This window comes from Coturnix japonica, chromosome 7 (genome assembly GCF_001577835.2).
Source record: "Coturnix japonica isolate 7356 chromosome 7, Coturnix japonica 2.1, whole genome shotgun sequence".
Taxonomy (NCBI): Eukaryota; Metazoa; Chordata; class Aves; order Galliformes; family Phasianidae; genus Coturnix; species Coturnix japonica.
The window spans coordinates 26,416,513-26,435,985 of record NC_029522.1 but is presented as its reverse complement, the minus strand read 5'-3'; the positions used below and the strand labels follow the sequence as shown (position 1 = coordinate 26,435,985).

Below are 19,473 nucleotides of genomic sequence, written 5' to 3'. Positions count from 1 at the left end.
TCGGTGATGTTATGCCTTAAAAATAAAAACGACAGCATCTTTACCCACCCATTGGGGTGATGCAGAACGTCTTATTTTTGTACCAAGAAGTAACTCTTGAGGAAATGGTATTTTCTTAAATGTCACAATGCCAAGCATTCAGGAGTTTTAAATGTCATCCTAGACGAGAGCTTTCTCTGAAAAGAAAAAAAAAATGTTCTTTTTATGTAAGGTCTTCAATTCTTTAGTGTCTCTCCCCCTTGCAATTGAAGAATGTGTTTTGGAGTAGATCCGCCCGTCCAACCTTTTAAAATACTCTGCTTTATTTCAGTATTTTGGGGGGTAATTTTTGTGTTTTCTGGGTTGCTGCATGATTTGTCCATTTGCTTCATTTGATCTTACAAATGCAAGTTTTGTATGGGATCTTTAAACTCCATCTTTACGGGCTTAAAGAATGAGTTAAATTCAATGGAAGCTTAACTTTTCCCTGCTTATTATGTAGATCATAAGTGTACTTTGTCTTCTGCTAGTGGCGAGCTTGATATTTCTGTACTGAGGCAAAATTTGCCATCATGAGCATATTGTCTCTAAACTTGCTAGCTGGAAACCTCCTGAAGAAGCTTATAGATATGCAGGCTACAGCAGGCTGCAATTTAACAGGCTTCACAGTGTAGAAGCATGAAGCAGTGACTGATGAAGAAGGAGGCGAGAGAAGACAGTAAAAGAATGCTGTAGTTCACAGAGGCTCTGTTGTGTTTTTTCTTTTACTTTCTGATATTTCAAATTTGAGGTTCGATTCTGTTATTCTTTTAGAAGGTTTTGTGTGCTGCGATTCATGAAAGTCACTCTCTTTGTTTAGCAAGGACCACCTGCAAAAACTTTGCTTTTATTATGATGTTAATTTCACATCATGCCTAATTAAGTGTGAAAAACAAACAAAAAACCAAACAGCACTATTTCACCTCCTACCCTAACTTTCCTGTTGCAACTCTTAAAAAGTTTTGAGCAACAGAGCATCAGAATTCACTTGAAGTACATCATAGATCTGATAATGAGATGAAGTCTGGGAAATGTGATCAGAAAATTGCGTGAGTTGCATGGTTTTTATAATACATTTTAATTGCCTTTCCCCTTTGAAAGTATGATCAGAATCAGATGTCAAAACTCCATAATTGGCAGGAAGAAAGATGTTTTGTTCTTAAACCTACACTGTGAGCTGTCTCGCTGCGTTACTCAGAGTATGCAGCCCTTGAACTTACACAGCACATCTACAGGAAGGTTCTTAGATTGTGTCTTACTTTAAATGTATATGATCTTGCTTTACAAGAGGAAAATTCCGTCAAGAGTACATGCTGCAGGAGCAGTCTAAAATAGTGAGAATACTGATTCTGCCCCTCTGTGCTCCCCCAATGTGCTCATAAAGTACAAACAACTGAATTGTCTTTTCTTCCATTCCCTTTACCTGCTGCTAAACCAAACTGTACATTTTAGGATTCATTTAGTAGCCATTACATTTCTGTTTTGTTTTCATTTTAGGTTTTTGTTTTTGTTTTTTTTATTTTTGCTTTCACCCTTTGTTTCTTGAATGCTAGTGCTACACCTGCTAAAGTTCTCAGTATCCCTGGTTTGTACAAAAAAGCATTAAAATGCCCTGTGTGCATCTGCGGTTTTAGAAATGCTTCAGAACATTGCATGGACCAAGGAAGAAGGCATCTTTTCCATGTTGTGGACAGTTTACAGTGTATGAATGCTGCATTAGAGACAAAGGTGTCAGAAAAACATTCCTTATGTCTTAGGCAGGGTGGACAGAGATGAGCTGTTAAGGTGATCTGCTTCCTGCTGCCCTGGGCAGCACATGTCAGGAGCTGCCTGGATTCTGTTGCATGGAACACGTGGATTGGTTTGTGTAATGTACAGACCCTGAACAACAAACCAATGCAAACAAACAAGAAAACCAGCCACAACATGAACTACATCAGACATTGAAGCTGAGCCCAATTCAGTGGGAGTGGAACAATAACTTGGTGTAACGTGGACCTAATTAATGAATTGTGTTCAGATTACTGGTTTAAAGTTTTGTAACATACATTATTTTAATTGTCTGACCTCTCTGTTTTCATGGTTTGCTGTTGTGCTCTTAGGTGCAGATTATGTGCTGGATTAATATCATTATGATTGATATATATATATCATTTTTTTTAATAGGAAGAGCTATAGAAGACCATGAGGTAGTGATGGAAGTCCAGTCAAACTGGGGAATGGAAGAGGAAAACAAATTTTATTTTAGGAAAAATTATGTCAAATATGAATTTTTTAAAAATCCGGTGGTAAGTCGTAACATCTGATACGTGAAATGGTGTACATGGTGTTGCTGCAAAATAGCATTTCCTGTTAGTGCAAGTAGGCTGTAAGGCTGTTAGTGTAATGTGAATTTAAAGGAATTATTTGGATGGTATATAAAGAGTGTAAGAATATATTGTAGTGTATGTAGCTGTTGGCCAATAACTTTTTTTTTGGGGGGGGAGGTGCAAAGTGAGAGACACAGACTTCCTTGAAATTTGCACACTGTGGAATTTTTGACCTCTCCATATTAGTGTAGTCACATTTCGGTTCTTATTCTTATAATTCCAAGTAGACCGTTCAGAACAAAACCCCCAAAAACGTGAAAGGACTTGTTCTCTCTTAACAGGAGTTATAAAATATTTTGGTAGGATTCTAGTGTAATAAAAATAGTAGAAAACTGTGCTTTCCAGCATGTTGGTGTGTATCATCCCTACTTTGCAGCATGCTGAAGCCCCTGGTGAGTCCTAGTTGTCAACAGCTGTAGAAATTACTACTAGAAAAACACTGGGGGCCAGGTATTGCAATATGACTTGCACTGCTGTATGAAACCTTTTTGCTTTTGCTCATATTTCTAAGTTACTCAGCAGATAACACATAGTCACAAATTTAGGAAGGATACTAAAGTAAGCTTTTTTTTTTTTTCCTTAATTTTTATTTATTTATTTATTTATTTATACATCCAAAAGAGAAACAAAGTTTAATATTTATTTTTTACAAAACTTTGATATGAATTATTGTCATTGCAGAGCTTTTTTCCTGATCATATGATATCTTTTTCAAGTGAGACCAATGCAGCTGTTAAACACTCTGGGATATTACAGGTACGTAACCTTTAGAGGAGATGAACCATATATTTTGCAATTCACAGTTGTCTATATTGGGTGAGCACAGCTCTCTGTCACTGTAAGATCTGATGGTAGTTTTTGTGTAGCTCAAAACATGGTTAATATCTTACTTTCCTTATGAAATATGGAGTATCCCTTCCAGACAGTTACTATATGACTGTACTTGGAAATTGGCACATTCTTACAGAAACAAATGTCACAGAAATAGCTAAAATGCAGTAAAGAAAAAAATGGCCAACACCTGTATTGAATTCTTCAGGTTAAAGTTTTCTTGAAAGATTGTAGTGCTGGAATAATTATGACATACAGCAGCACAACAGTAGAATACTGAGAAATTGGTGATGTGATACAAATGGATATAAAAAAGAGTTAAATGTTTGAACTTAATGAGTAGAAAATTTAGACTGACTAGTATGATTTGTTAGCTTGAAGGCTACTGTAACCTTACAAAAAAAAATGGTAGGTCACTCAGTGTTAGTCATCTTTTAAGTGGACACAAGATTTTAATTTACAGTGGGAATAATTTCACAGAATGACCATATCAGGGATCATCATCTTACTTCTGAAAGAGGGGAAAAATGAGTAATAAAGGTGGAAACATGCACATCACTCTTGTTTGCTTGTCACTGGGAAATTTAATTAATAGAAGAACTTTCACTGGTCTTAAGACAACAACCCTGTGTGTGAGTTTTGGGGATAAAGAATGATTGGAAAGGCAACACAAGAGGGTATATTTTAAGGTAGAACTAAAATTAACATGGAAATTAAAATATACTTCTGTGCATCTACACAATACATTCTACCAGTAAATGAAAAATATTAAAGAACTAAATTTCAAGGCATTCATCTGTACTAAATAGTTATATCCTTACATATATATTTTCTAATATTTATCTATTTGCTAGTATTCTCTTATTTATATTTTAATACACACATGTATATATATTTAACATAAAATATTTTATATTTATGTATTACATATATTAATACGTAAAAAAGAGGATGCTAACAAATAGATAACCCCCAAATGTAGTTTTAAAAGTTCTGCATAAATTGTAATTGCTGCATACTGTGTTATATGAATCATTTATATGAACTTAAATAAAAATTCTGTAACATCAAAAGATGTTACGTCTTTGATAAAAATTGACTCAAATTTTATGTAGCAAATAGATCATGTAGTTTAATGCAAGCATTTAATTTCGTCATCAAATCTCTTCCCCCTTATTGTGAGAAATTCTTTTTTTTTTTTTTTTTTGCTTGCAAACAATCTCATATTTGAGTATTTTAAGATGAAACTGTTTGCCATTTATACCCGTGCACAGAACCTCTTTCAGCCCGCAGAACAGAACATATGTGGTATGTGGAAAATGTGCAAGGCTTGTGGATCAGATTGAGAATCCTTTTGAATATATATATAGTTCTCTCCAATTTTGTTAAACTTGAAAATTGCTTGTGATCCCTCATCTGTTGCTATTTTATGTTGTATTGTATGTTTAATTGCATTTGGGCTAACAAAACTTGGTAGACATAAAGACCCACTCAGATTTGTAGCTACCACGTTTGTTTCAGCAGAAGCTCTTCAGTCAATAGTTTACAGTGGGTTGCTATTTCCTTGGAAACTTTCATTAAGACAAGTTAATGGTCTTGTGTTATTATTTGTGATGTGCTCGGTCAGGTATCAAGAGAGACATTAATCTTAACAAATCAATGCTTACAAATGATTAAAAAATCACTTCTGATACTTTTATAGCTTTTTGTGGATTGACCTGTAAGCAAGTAAAATGTTTTTCAAGTATGATTTTCTTGACTTTCACAGAAAGCAAAAGAGGAAGTTTTTTTGTCTCATGACTTTAAATCAGAACATCTAAATGGCCTTAAAAAAACAACCAACAGCAAACAAAATGTATACCTGCCTCCTCTCTATTTAGCATGTGCTAAATAGAATCACTGGTTCCAAAGTATGCCAAATGTCTATATGCAACAAGATGGGGTATTAATCTTAGCTATAAAGATCCTTAGCCTTAAAAAGTAAACAAGTTTGTGATTATATTGCTTAGAGCGTGAGCGTTCCATATGCATGTGTCTAGTTGCAGTCACTTTGGGTTACTTGGAATACATATTTACTTATTTTTGCAAGTAGGATGCCTTGAAATAAAATCAATGCAGTATGTAGATTTTAATTAGAAACCTCAATGACAATGAAATATTCTATTATTTTTATGTATTGAGGGTTTTTTTTGTTTTGTTTGAGAACTGGTAACTCTCAGGGGTGGGCAACAAATTCATTCACTTGGTTTGATTAGATGTGAAACTTGTGTATAATTTTAAGTAGGACTTGTGACTTGTTTAAAATGTGGTCTGTTTCTTGGAGCATCTCTTGGATGTGCATTGGCATATTGGAAATATGAATTCCTTTGCATACATAGAAATTGGAAAGTTCTGGGTTAGTGTGTTTAGGTGTCAGTCATAATTCTGATTGGTTTTACTGAAGGAAGAGGAACAGAACTGAATATGTTAAATGGAATTAGAGTACAATTTTGTAGACAGAATAGAACTATATATTTGGTCTTCACTAGGTGACAGCTGTATTGCTCTCTATCAGTGTCTGGCTAAAATGGCTAAGCAGAAGTCAGTGGATGTCTTGAGCAGAGACTGTGCAATTAGCTGAATTGCACAAAATAAAAAACTGAATTAGCTCCTCTTGGTGCATCAGTTAATTTCTATCCATATCATTCTGACTTTCCAAGGGTCTGTGACTGTGCAAGCCTATGGTTCTGAAGACAAAAGGGCTGACCTTCTGAGTCTTTAAACCCCTCCTGTCTTGCTCCTGATGCAGATTTTTTCAGCCAAAAGCTCTCCACCACATGACCTTGAATGCGGGCAGTAAATACCTGCTGTAGCTCTTGGTACAACTAAAGCACCCGCTTTAGCATCACATAAGGTCCAGAGACCTTATGTTTCCTCCTCTTTAGAAAATGGTAGTATCCTCCAGACGCGTGTGGATTTGTGATAAAGAAATTTTGTTTGCTGAATTAATTTTAATTCGCATCAGTTCCCTTTTTTGGTCTGTAGCAGGCAGGGGAGGGTGAGGAGAGATGTCATTTTTTTTCCTTCTGTTGGTAGCATTGATTTGCAGTTTTATAAAAATAGGGTCTGAGGTATGGGATCAGAACTTCTTACACTGGTTTTGTTGCTGAAGTCAACATATTGCATAACTAATGTTCTCATTTCAAACCATATGTTCCATATAAATATGTAGCTTGCCTTGCATACCTTGGAGTTATGTAATAGTCTGTATGCTTTAAATGAGAGGTACTCTTAATGGGGTTAGATCCAATAACTGAATTACTGTGGTGTAATAGTGTTATCAGCAGTATATTCCTCTTAGTCTTGTCTGAAGATGATAATGAAATAGCAAGATGACCTCAGATAAAAAGAGAAATGTGTGGCTGATATTTTCTTTCAGATGTTCCTAAGCTCCAGCACATATCCTGAGATTCATGGTTATTTACATGCAAAAGAGCAGGGAAAAAAATCATGGAAAAAATTATACTTTGTTTTGAGAAGATCTGGCCTTTACTTTTCCACTAAAGGTACATCTAAGGTAAGGCAAGGAAAAAAACACCAGAGGAAAGAACTCTGAAGTTAGAGTGCGTGTATATGTATTTGTCATTTAATACAGTATTAATTCTAATTTAAATTGTACATTATGTGATTAAAAAGGAAATGTTTTGTATTCTATCTATTGTAATGGGAAAGATTCTTCTTATTTATTTATTTATTTATTTATTTATTTATTTATTTTTGCCTGACTTAATTAGAGTTATCTTGGAAGATGGAGGTAATAGCTACAAGTAATACTCAACAGTAATTACTGCAGTGTGATGTTTTTCAAATTCTAAAAGTATATTTTATTTTGATGGTTGAAATGAATTCTACTCCCAAAACTTCCAAATTCTACTCCTACTGTGACGTGAATCTAGTAGATATTTTCCCAGAAATCTGATGCCTTCTATACTTCATGTTTTCTGTCTGGAAGAGCAAACTATTTGACCAGTTTAAGGTATTTGTTCTCTGCATTAAGAAGTGAATTTTGAGTTGCCTCTTTCTAGATTTCATGAGACAGCATCACAGTTAAAACTGAGATGTAAGACCTTATTTTGGAACAAGAGAACTGCTGTACTATTCTGAGTTTCTTATCTGGAGATGCTAGCTAAAAGTAGTCTAACTGTATTACATTGCTCTTCTTTATAGGAGCCAAGGCATCTGCAGTTTTTCTGTGAATTCAGCAATAGTGATATATACATGTCTTTGACAGGCAAAAAGATTTCTGGAGCACCAACAAGCTATGGATTCTGCTTTAAGGTACAAGCTTATCATTCTGATACATATTAAAGCAAGCCACAGTTTTTCGGTAAGCTTAAGTTTCTTTAAGGCTTTTGAAAACAATGTTCAGCTGTCTGTTATAAAATAGGAGAATTAGTGGCTTTTATTTCAACAGGTATTATCTTCAAGATATGCTTTAATGCTAAAAAAAAAAATGTGCTGTGGCCTTCTAGCCTAACAAATCAGGAGGAACCAGAGACCTGAAACAGCTCTGTGCAGATGATGAACAAAGTAGGACCTGTTGGATGACAGCAATAAGGTTGTTTAAGGTAACTTTTCTGTGTGGAGTTAACTTCTTTCTCAAGTTTACTATGTTAATTTTTATAGTGTGAAGTAGGGAAATAACATAATTATAGGTTCCCATGTAATAGCATTATCAATGCTATCAATGTACGACAAAAGCTGAAGTTTCATCTCACCAGACAGGCCAAATTACTGGAATAATCGTAAGGGAAGGGATGCACTTATATGTAACTTTGCTGAACTTAGAGACAATGTTGGTAATGGCAAACAAAGCTACAAGAATACATGAGATGTTTTAAAAATGTGTTTGTGGAAAAAACAGGTGTAGGTCAGTTGATGTATTAAATGAGCAGAATTTCATGTAGAATGTACGTTTAGAAAAACTAAAGCAAAAACGATGTTGTTTTTCATTATCTTAACAGCATTTGTCCCTACTTTATAATGATAAAAAATCATGGAATCATAGCATTGCCTTCTACACCTGGAAGAAAGTTTCTTCGGCTCAGGCTTATGGTTTAAAATGCTAACCATATTATTTTCTGTTTTTAGTATGGGATGCAGCTGTATCAGAATTACATGCAACCATATCAAGGTAGAAGTGGCTGCAGCCCTTTGAGTATAACACCTATGGTACGTCCCACAGTAGCTCCATGAGTAAATATACTGTTTCTGCAGTCATGCTATTTTTAAGTGACTTTTGCCAGTTACACTACTGACCTGGTCCTGCAGATTTTAAATGTGCTTTGAATGTGTGAAATCTTTAGGGGCATCTGAGTAGATGAGAGAGCTAATTAATTAATTTACTTATTTAATATGAGTTGGGCAGTTCAGACCAGTTAGCAGGCTTTTCTCTTTTGTCAGATAGTCAGTATTTGGGGAGTTTATTGGCTTATTATCACTGTCAGTGAGGATTTAAAAAAAGTAGCAGAACTGTAAATGCATTAAAAAAGAATAACGTGCTTAAGGTTACATGTACTGTAAACGATGAATAAGAAAGCCTTAACAAATCCTTTTCAGTATGCGGTAATGCTTCTGTCTCTGTCTTTTTTCTTTTTTTTTTCTTTTTTTTTTTTTTTTTTTGTAACTGCCCCATATGGTTATTTATTTAAATTGGATTTAACCTGTTGTGATACTGCCTGAAGCTCGGAGGAACACCATAATTTGGCAAAAGTGCATTTTGGAGGCATAGCACTCTGTAGACTGATGATCTGTTTGTCTCCTCAGCCAGATAATTTGGGATCAGGTTGTCCTTTTAAAACCTTATCTTACTTATCCCAGTCACTTCTTTTTTTTTTTTCTTTTCTTTGTTTTTGAGTGATGTATAGCACTTTGTGCTTTTTATGGTTTAAATTGTGTAAAAATTGCTTGTTGCCAGGATCCATTATGATGTTTGGTTTTTTTTTGTTTGTTTGTTTGTTTTGAGCTTTTTAATGTAGTTCTTGCTGACAAAACACTTAAGATGTGTATCTGCTTTTATGGGGATTCACAAAAATACTGTTTTCTGATATTGCTGATAAGCACGGCTTCACAATTACACTTAATATACAGACTATTTATACTGTCTGTTACAAGAAGCTAATGATAGCCAGCTGCTACTTTCATAATGGGTGTGGGAGCCATTATTGATTCTGTCTCCTCTTGCACAGCCACATACACTATAGCACATCTAGATTCTAGTGCCAAATATATAACTGGGTTAAGCATGATACAATTATTATACTTGTCTAGAATTTGTGAGTTAAACAGAAAATAAACTCAAGAATGAAGTGATTAAGCTATTGAAAATAGAGAAAGTGTTTTCATAGAGAAAGTATGTTCAGGTTTTCATATTCCAGATTAGTTTATAACCTTGCCAGCAACAAGAAGTTCCCTCGTCTCTCCTAGAGTCAGACACTGTCTTATTCTCCCTATTATTTTGCTTTTGCCGAGTGTCACAGTTACTCAGACCTTAGACTACAGTGACCTGTAGAATTACTGCCTTCTGTTTCTAGTTACCCTTGTGCAGGGACAAAACAGAGCTCCTTTGGTTTTGGACAGAAATCTGGGCCTCCTGTGTTCTAGATGTTACTTCAGTTCCGGAAGGTTCTTTTAATTATTTGTCATAGCAGCACCAGCCAATGTTTGAGACATTACAATCAGCATCAAACAAGTTTTTTATAAACCTGAATTTCAAAGTAGTGTTTTGGTGAGCTTTAAGACCTGAAATTGTTTTTATTCTGTTGTTAAAAACTTGATATTCACTGGGAGGGAAAGAAAAATCAGGCTTTTTTTTTTTTTTTTTTTTTTTTAAATACCAGATTGCATAATTGTTGAATTTGTGCTTGTTCTTTGATGGCCAGGAATTTGAAGGGGAGTATTAAAACAGAACTTAATCTCCAAAGAAGTGCCTGTTTCCAGTGCTTAAATGCAGTAAACTTTGAGGGAAAAATTTTACAATAAATACATAAATTATAGCAAAAAACTTTAATTCTTTGCTTATATGATGATTACGGGTAGGATTTTCTTATTTTATCTTTTTTTCTTGAACTACTTAAGAATAGTTACCTTACACATATAAGTAGAATTTATGTTAAAAGTGTGTATAGATGTATCACAGTTCTGCAAAAAAGATGATTTGTCCTGCCAAGCTGTGAAATTTAGTTCTGTAGCAGTGGACAGGGCTGTACCTGTGGTATAATGAGTTTGGCTGTGGTGGGAAATATTGCAGATATTTGAAACGCTGTTTATAAAACATAGCACTTACTCAGAAGCTCTATCTTAAAACATGGATCATTAGTTAAAATAATAAAATAGAGAAACAGACTAAATCTGTTTTTCTTTTTTGCAGAGGAGCATTTCAGAAAATTCTTTAGTTGCAATGGATTTCTCAGGACACAGAAGCAGAATTATAGAAAACCCAACAGAAGCCCTTTCCGTTGCAGTTGAAGAAGGATTAGCCTGGAGGGTATAAACATCTTTGTTTTATCAGAATACTGTTTCTCAATCTTAACTTATTTATTTTTTTAACAAGAAAATATTGAAATCATTTTTAATTCTCACACAGAGGAGAGGCTGTCTGCGACTCAACTCACATGGTAGTCCGATTGCCATGTCCAACATGGGTATGTGTGATTTATTTCATTACAGAAGAAATGCAGCAGTTGTTTCAATAAAGCCAACGTATATTTTTAAAATATCTTTATTTCTACAGCTATTCACAGATCTCAGTCATGGTTTCATCATAAAATCTCTAGAGATGAAGCTCAGAGACTTATTTTACAGCATGGGCTTGTAGATGGGTAAGCTAATTCTTTAAATAACCCTTCTGAGACATATTTCTAGCCAACAATTCTACTTTTTATTGTAGGAAGGAGATGGAGGAAGAAAGATTTTGCACTTACCTAATAGAAATAAAAATTCTTTTATATAGGGCTATCTGGGGATCAGTTGGTTTCTATTTTATGTCTTTTGGAAGCATTAAAGTGGTGATCTAACACTTCAGTTCTGTCACTGACAGATTACTTGTGTTCTCTCTGAGCCAAGCATCTGAGCTGTGTATTTGCACAATATTCTCTGTGACCTTTCAACTTTGGCACTGTTCTCTTTTGTATCTCTTATTAGTGATGAAAGAGTGAAGGAAACTCGGAAAGCTGCCTAACCTTATTCCAAAATGAACTGTGTAGGGATAGCCATTGGAAAAGGGTATGCCTTTACTTGTAAAATGAGTAAAGATCCAGCTATCTCTTAATGGTAAATAATGAGTATTAGGGTAAGGCTAATTGCTTCTATTTTTCTCTCATTTAAATATTCATTCAGAGAAAAATGACAGAATATACATTTCATTATCAAACCCTGATATTTTTAATTTTTGTGTTTTTATTTCTACTCCTGTATAAATTCTAGACTCCTGTGTAAAATTGGGCCACATTCATTCAATGAGTTATCCTATTAAACATTCTTGGAGCTATTTGCAGATAAGCACTGTGATTTTGGTGAGAACAACAATCCTGAGTGGTCTGTTTAGAATTGATTATAAAATAGTTGTATCAGCAATCATAAACTGGTGTTTATACTCACGAACTACAGTGAAGACATAAATGCATTACAGTATACATTGGAGAAAAAATATTCAAGTTAAACCTTTTAAGGTGCTTAAAAGGTAAAACTGATTCCAAGCAGAGATCTGTTATGTATATGACGTATACTATATATACCAACAAATACACTGTTTATGTGGCTAAAAGAAGGTGAAAGGACTAGTGTAGAAAGGAATAAAGATTTCAGTAGTTGAAATAAATAAATGACAGTTACTGACTGCAGAAATCATATTCCTTTATAGCACTCCTTATTTCTTTTGGATCTACTGTTCAAATGTGGAAGAAACATTTTTTAAGGCATTCATGTAGCAGCATTGCAGATTTTGAACTTTACCCCTTTACATTTAAGGACTTTTCAGTGATAAGTAGTTGACAGGATTGCAAACTGATCGGCCCTCAAATAGATGAATAGGATAATAGCATTTCCAAAAGGCCCATGACAAAATGCAATTGGTCATTCAGAAAATTCCTTTTATATTTTTGAGAATGTTTTTGGAGTCATCCAGCACATCTAAAAAGCTCCCCCTCCAACCAGTATTTCTAAGAGTATATGAACTGCAGCCCTTTCTTGACAATAAAATGATCTTTTAAAAGCTTCTTCAATTAAAGCCGGTTAGTTTTGATAGGGTTAGGAAAGAGTGAAGAACTTTTTATGTATTCCAGCAAACAAAATGACAGACAAATCCTAATCCACCTCCAATTTTTTCACACACTTTGTGATTACTTTGCATGTTGTTTAATGTGAGTCGTGGTATTTTCATATAGAGAACTCAAGTTGGATGTTTGAAAAATGGCACATGCTTATCATTTCCTTTTCTTCTTTTCTCTTTCTGAATTAAAAACAAAGCCAGTTTTTAGTGACAAACATGTAGAAAATATAAGTTTACATGAGAGATCTCACTGTTTTTTTAAAAAGAAAAAAAAAATAATTGATGTCCTGGAAAGGGGTGAAAAGCCACTAGATGGTGAGAGAGAGCTTATTAGGAGAACCTGAATGTACTGAGAAATATTCCTCCTTATCTTACTGTTGTATGGTGGGTTGGCAATTATCCCTCTTTCATAACTGAATTCGTATCAGCGTTCTGAATTAGTCTGAATGAGGGTTTTGATAGAAACGTTTTTGATAGAAACGTTAATCATTCTGAACTCAAAATTTCTTAATTTCAGATGTTTTCTTATGTTTGTTGTAAAAACAGAACTCATAAAATATTCAGAATTAAAACAGTAGTACTCTGTAATTTGGATACAAGTTGTTATCCTGTGAAACTCCACTAAAAGATTTTTCTGTCTTATTTTTTCTCCTGAAATCGCTTCTTTTCATACAGTTGTTGTGCTCTTATTTCTGATATGTGGTTGGGAAAAAGCTGGTGGCTGGTGCTTGTTTGACATCTGCAAGTCTATATTACCCGTTTCTTTTGCCTTCTGAAAAAGGCAAATGCTTGCCAATGACTGTCCCTTCGTTTCTCTTCTTTGGTACATTTGCTAGCTGTACCCACTCCAGACAGTTCAAACTTTTCACTAAAAAGCCGTGAACCAGGTATTTCCCTCTGCCCACCAAACTGTTCTTCCCTACTGATAGTACAAAAACTACAGTCCAATGAAATTAAATTCATCCTTTATCTGCACCAGATTACTCTACAAGGTTATGGCAAAACTACGTATACAGTCTGTCTGAAATCAAATAACTAGTTGCAGTGACACTGTTGACCATTGAGAGTGTTGTGATTTCAACAATGGTGCTATGAAATAGACTGTGACTCTGTGGGAATTGGAAATGTTGACAGTGTACAGAAATGAGTGTGTATTTATGACTATAGGTAAGGTGAAAATCATTTTAGTATGTCTTGCATTACCTTTTCTGTAGACTTCCTGTAGAATTTTAACCTTTTGATTTTCTTTTTAAAGTTTGAGATTTAGGTAACTGTCAGAGTCCAAGAAAAATTTTGTTTAAAGCACAAACTTTGACGGTGTTTTTCTGTCTGATGCATTATAATTCTATGCAGCATAAAAACAAATGCCTGCAGTGTTATTCGTGCAGATTTTTCACATAATATTTAAGGTGAAAAAGAATTTAAGGAAAAGTATTTTCAGTGACAGTTTTTCAAAGGAATATTGATCAAAAGCATGATTTTTGTAATTAATGTTATTTCTGCTTCTCGCGATGCTTACTGTTTCAAAACTACAACAACTTCAGAGGATATTTACAAAAGCTTCAGAGTAATCTTAATCTGAAAATTTTCAATCTGTTTTAGGGTGTTCTTGGTACGTGATAGTCAAAGTAACCCCAAAACATTTGTGCTGTCATTGAGTCATGGATTAAAGATAAAGCATTTTCAAATTGTACCAGTAAGTAAAACTTTCAGTTTCCTTTTACAATTGTAAACCAATACAATCAAATAACTGTGGTATCTTCACCCCTCCCCACCCCCTCCCCTTTGCTGCTTTAAAGGAGATATTGAATATACTAAGCATAACAGCTGTATCACCTGAATCATAAATATTCTGGAGTTGAAAATTTATGACATTTGCAATTGATTTGTTATAAATCTTGATTCTCATTACGTAATCCTACAGTTTAGTTTACCTAATAAATACATTGGGAAAATGCACAAATCTATTTGAGCTGAAATAGAAGTAACTGTGATTGCATGAAGGCTGTATTTTAATAAAGATCATAATGGCTTTTCAGACATTCATGTAGGTAGATTTCTTCCACCTGTATATGTGTATTACTTCCTCATCTGTCTAAATGTTTGGTTATTACTAAACCTTTTTTTCAATCCCCTCTTTTCACAATTCATGTTTTTTGGTATAATCATGTCCATGTATTCTTAGGGAGGACAATTTTAAAAAAAAAAAAAAAAAAGAAAAAAAAAGGCTTACTTAGTCCAATTACTTATAGGTAAGCTGAAATTTCTTCACTCATATTTCCATCAGTTTTCAGTCATGACATCCAGTTCTGTCTGAATGGACAGTCTTCCTTGTCCTTTCCACTTCCTCTAGAGGTTTATACAGGAGGTATTGTTGACTTTTTTTTTTTTGTTGTTCGCTTTTTCAGTCTGCTTCTGTTGGGATGAGAAGCCTTTTAACATTGTCCATTTTAGCTACAGATGCTTGTCATAATTGAGAATACTTGCACCTTTTCTTCTATCTTGGCAAGAACCTTTCTTCCAGACCAAATCACTGAATCACAGAATCACAGAGGTTGGAAGGGACCTCCAGAGATCATTGAGTTCAACCCCCTCTAGCTTCCATATGGTCAAATATGGTCATTCAGAAAATTTCTGTATGCCTTACCTAGGGATGGTACCTAGTGCACTCCCCCACCCCCCAAAATAATAAATATATATATATATATATATAAATCTGTAAAATAAGACTTAAACATTATTTGAAAGAGAAAAGAAGGCAATCAGTGTCAAGTAAAATGCAGTTTATTGGGATTTTTGTTGTGTTAATTACAGACAATGAAAGAACCCTTTCTTCAAAGCTGATATTTATATCCTGGTTCCTATGTGAGTATCAGCATATACTCAGTGATCAGAATCCTAGGTTTAAGGTCTCTGTTTCTATTGACTATGATTGCTTCTAGTATTTACTTTAGGATAACTGTTGTGTGGTTTAGAAACCCTTCTGAACTCTGTACAAATATTGTATGACTCTACTTCATTGAGACGTCTTTTAACTCTTAAATTCAAGAAACCCCTTTTTCTTATCAGGAAACAGATATTCTTTGCTCTAAGAGCAGATGTGGCAGGAAGCTACCACAAAGCAGCAGTCTCTATATGTTTTTTGGGTTTTTTTTTTCTTACATTTTAGCTTACTTAAGATTAAAAACATCCTGGATAGGATGTACATCCTGAGAGTTTGAGTTTTCCCTGCTTTAATTCTTGTGTCATATTAACATTAGTAACGTGCAATAGGTATTGCAGGAGGGTGGCAGGGAACTGATTGTAAAAAGTTCAAAACAAAGGAATTGCAAACTACTTCCAGACTTGGTAGGAAGGGGTAGACTAACCAGAAATCACAAAACAGCTCAACAGCTGCTTCAGATGTGAACTCTTAATTGCAGGTAAGAGATGAGTACATTTTATCCCACTGTACTCAAGTAGGATAGTTGCATCTTCCTGTAGTACAGCAAGTCTTGCTCTGTGCCAGCCATAGTTCAGAAAGCTCTGTTCATTACTCTCTTAATGTTGTGTAATATTTTTTTCCCTTTTAAGGAAAAAAAGCTGTGTTTTCCACTTTCTTTTGCCTTTCCTGCACTTGGTCTAGCATGTACTTTTCGCTCAGCAGCAGTACTTTCTTCTTCAAATAGAACATATTATTACATCAAGCATGTTATTTTTTGATAGACAATTTCTTATATAGTTAGTTTCAACCAGTAGACAAATGCACTAGTGTGCAGCCACATGGCACCTTAGAAAATAAGTGATACTGGAGATAGAAGTTCTATGGTATACTGAATGGAGCTAAGGTTGAAAGGTATTAGTAAGCTGAAACGGGGTTTGTTGTCACTCTGTTAAAACTGTATTTATATTAACTCTAAATATCACGCCAAAGCAAAGGCATAAAATAATATTACCAGTGCAAAAAAGAGTATTCTGATGCTTATCAAATTATTCTTAGCCTTTAGGCATGGATCTATCTTAGAGGGAAAGTTAAAGAATACATTATTTTTGTTGCTCTTGAACTGTTTCTGAATGATCTCTTTTATTTTTCCTTCTATCCATAGTCATAAAATTATGAATACCTTGGTCTACAAGAAGACTTCTCAAACAAGTGCTTTAATCATGAAGAAGTACCATATCAAAAGAGGATTTGATTCCATTTTGTTTTTCCATTTTTACAGTTGGAAGATGATGGGAAGCTGTTCTATACCCTTGATGATGGTCATACCAGGTTTACAGATCTCATCCAGCTAGTGGAATTCTACCAACTTAATAAAGGAGTACTACCTTGCAAGTTAAAACACTATTGTGCACGAATTCCTCTTTAACCAAAGCATCTGTTGCTTCATCAAAGAAAAAGGGAAGATACCAGAATACTTTTTCTCCTCAAGGCAATTTGTGTAATAAGAAGAGTAAAAAGTGTTACATTATAAAGATTCTGAATTTTAACTACCAAAAAATACAAAGTACATTCAATATAGATAAGAACTTTGTGATTGTCAAAGCAAAATAACTCTGTGGTTTTAAAATAGATATATTATTTACTATGTAATTCTTTAGTGTTGTCTTGGACTTTTTTTTCTTTTTTCCCAATGTAAAAGTACCTTCTACAGAAATACAACTGAATAGAAGTTCTTTGCTCTTAGGCTTTTGGGTTTGTTCGTTTTTGTTCTTTTTTTTTTCTTTTTTTTTTCTTTTCTTTTCTTTCTTTCTTTCTTTCTTTTTTTCTTTTTTTTTTTGTCATTTCAAATGGTTCTTATAGTTTCTATTCATTGCATAGAAAAACAAAATTTACTGTGGTAAGGATAAGCTGAACTGCACATTTTACTTGTAAATAAAATGAATAAATATTTTGCATTATATTTTTGAATGCTACTTTGAGGATCGTCATTCAAAAAGCAAAAAATCATTAAAAGTACTTATAACTGGTTGGCTGTATTCAATTGTGCGATTATGTAAAATTTTTGTCCAACCCAATGATTAGATTGGCACCTTTATACAGAGATGGAGCTTTGTTTCCTTGGTTGTGATATGTATAAATGTGTGTAAAGAGGTATAGAATCAAAGAATCACAGATTCTATATATACCTATATACCTGTATATAAGTATACCTACAGTCTCTAACACAGATACCCCCTGCTAAGTGCTGTGGCTTGTTTTAGAGCTGAGAAGGGAATCAACTTCATTGGCCCTTAAAATGAACAAATAAAGGTGAATACAGTGATTTTTTTCTTTTTGCTGAAAAGCTGTCAAGACTGTATTTGCAGTTGGCTCTTTGCTTACTTTATTATTTATCACAAGATTACACATTTCAACATAGCTACAAGTCAACCAATCTTGCCAGGTGTTCCACTTATAAAGATCTGTTTAGGTAAAGTGAAATTTTGAACCATGGCAGTAGAAATATTTTTGGTATCAGTATTTTGAAAAAGATACAGTACTTCTGGATCCTTGTGCAAAGGCTTAAGTGGAACGAAGCTTGAATTGAAAGATGTTTTCCTGTCCTGATACTTTGTTATTCTATAGGTTTGGTTTCATTATGAGGATCCGAAGATGAGGATCCCTAGAGTAAAGCCTGTAGTGGAAGGTAGTGCTTAGAGATGGCCAATCATGATGAATCCTGGCCCTGTGTCCGTTCCTGCTTTTGTTCTCTTATCATCAGGCACACCAAGTATTCTGCTACAGGAGTTAGAGGGGAGTGGAAGTGAAGGAGGCCTGGCCAAGGGACAAAGCAGATGGACCCAAGATACAGTAGTGTCAGTGCACATCAGCTGGCAGGGTTGTGTAAATGGGTGCATTAGAATATGGTAGCTACAGTTTATGGTTTAGTTACTGTGTGCCTGTGGAAGGCGATCATAATAACATAATGCTGTGATACTTAATTTACTGACTTGATCCACACATCACTGACCTTTTCCTCTGGCATGCAAATAGAGTTTTTAAAGCTCATTAAAAAAGCAACTCTTCATAATGTGTACCAAAGATGCAACATATGTGGTGTCTGAGCTCATTACATTAGAAATGCCTTGTAAAACTCTTCACAGACTAATAAATTTAACTCTTAAACCTTGAATATAATTTCAAATTGTAATTACAAAAATGTAGTTTTAATTAAAACCTTTTCAGACTTATTTTAGCAATGGGATTTCTTCTGAGGCCTTGTATTCTTTCAGAAATTGGCATAGAATAAAGAAAATTGTTGCATTCCCATTTTTCTGATTGTCTGACAAATGAAATGAGTTGTTTTCTCTAGTCTACCTGGACATGCGAAAGCTTTGCCATCAGTTCCATTTGTATTTATATATTTGCCAGTACAGCTGGTAGAGAAACTAACCACTCAGTAAGTATGTATCTTTTCACCTTTAGAAAGGTGACTGTGAGGACTATTGAGAGATATCAACCATCAAGAATCCTTGCCTGCTTTCTTCTGTTTGCACGAGTGGAAAAAAAAAAACAAACAAGACAAGTCAACAAATAAATGCAGTGTTGCTTAATGAGCATGGGTTTTGGACATTTGAAAGAGTTTTTAGCTGGCAAATATTCAAAGCACTCTTACCTGTAAAATGTTGCCTCCTGCATTCTGACAGGTCTTTTAATTAAAATCTAAACTGAAATCTTGCTAAGAATACTAAACCTTTTTAAAAAAAAAATAATAAAAAAATATCTGCATACATTTCCTGAAATGTCTGGTTGTTTATGACTATACCAAAATAGTAAAACTAATGAAATATAAGTTGGTATATAGACGAGTTAACAGGCTACCTCTATGTTTCAGTATTACTGAAGCATGGAAGAAGTAGTCTTAATTAAAAAAGACCAGCAACAAACACACAAAAAACTCTCTGATATTCTAGACTACTTGAAAACATGCTAAATGGTACAGGTGGTTGATGTATGACTTACATGATCTTTTCTAGCAACTACTA

General features: G+C 34.3%; 1 protein-coding gene across 3 annotated transcripts in view; it reads left to right on the top strand.

The window, feature by feature from the left end:
* The window catches only part of GRB14 (growth factor receptor bound protein 14), a 54,646-nt gene extending 35,428 nt beyond the window's left edge, over positions 1-19,218 (top strand). For all 3 annotated transcript variants that reach the window (XM_015869046.1, XM_015869048.2, XM_015869047.1), the window contains 11 exons: positions 2,185-2,306; positions 3,069-3,143; positions 6,637-6,774; positions 7,425-7,535; positions 7,730-7,825; positions 8,349-8,429; positions 10,627-10,743; positions 10,843-10,900; positions 10,990-11,077; positions 14,128-14,221; positions 16,728-19,218. In XM_015869046.1, the coding sequence (XP_015724532.1) occupies positions 2,185-2,306; positions 3,069-3,143; positions 6,637-6,774; positions 7,425-7,535; positions 7,730-7,825; positions 8,349-8,429; positions 10,627-10,743; positions 10,843-10,900; positions 10,990-11,077; positions 14,128-14,221; positions 16,728-16,874 (1,127 nt within the window). In that variant the 3' untranslated portion in view covers positions 16,875-19,218. The remainder of the gene's footprint in view (positions 1-2,184; positions 2,307-3,068; positions 3,144-6,636; positions 6,775-7,424; positions 7,536-7,729; positions 7,826-8,348; positions 8,430-10,626; positions 10,744-10,842; positions 10,901-10,989; positions 11,078-14,127; positions 14,222-16,727) is intronic.
* The last annotated feature ends 255 nt before the right edge of the window (positions 19,219-19,473 follow it).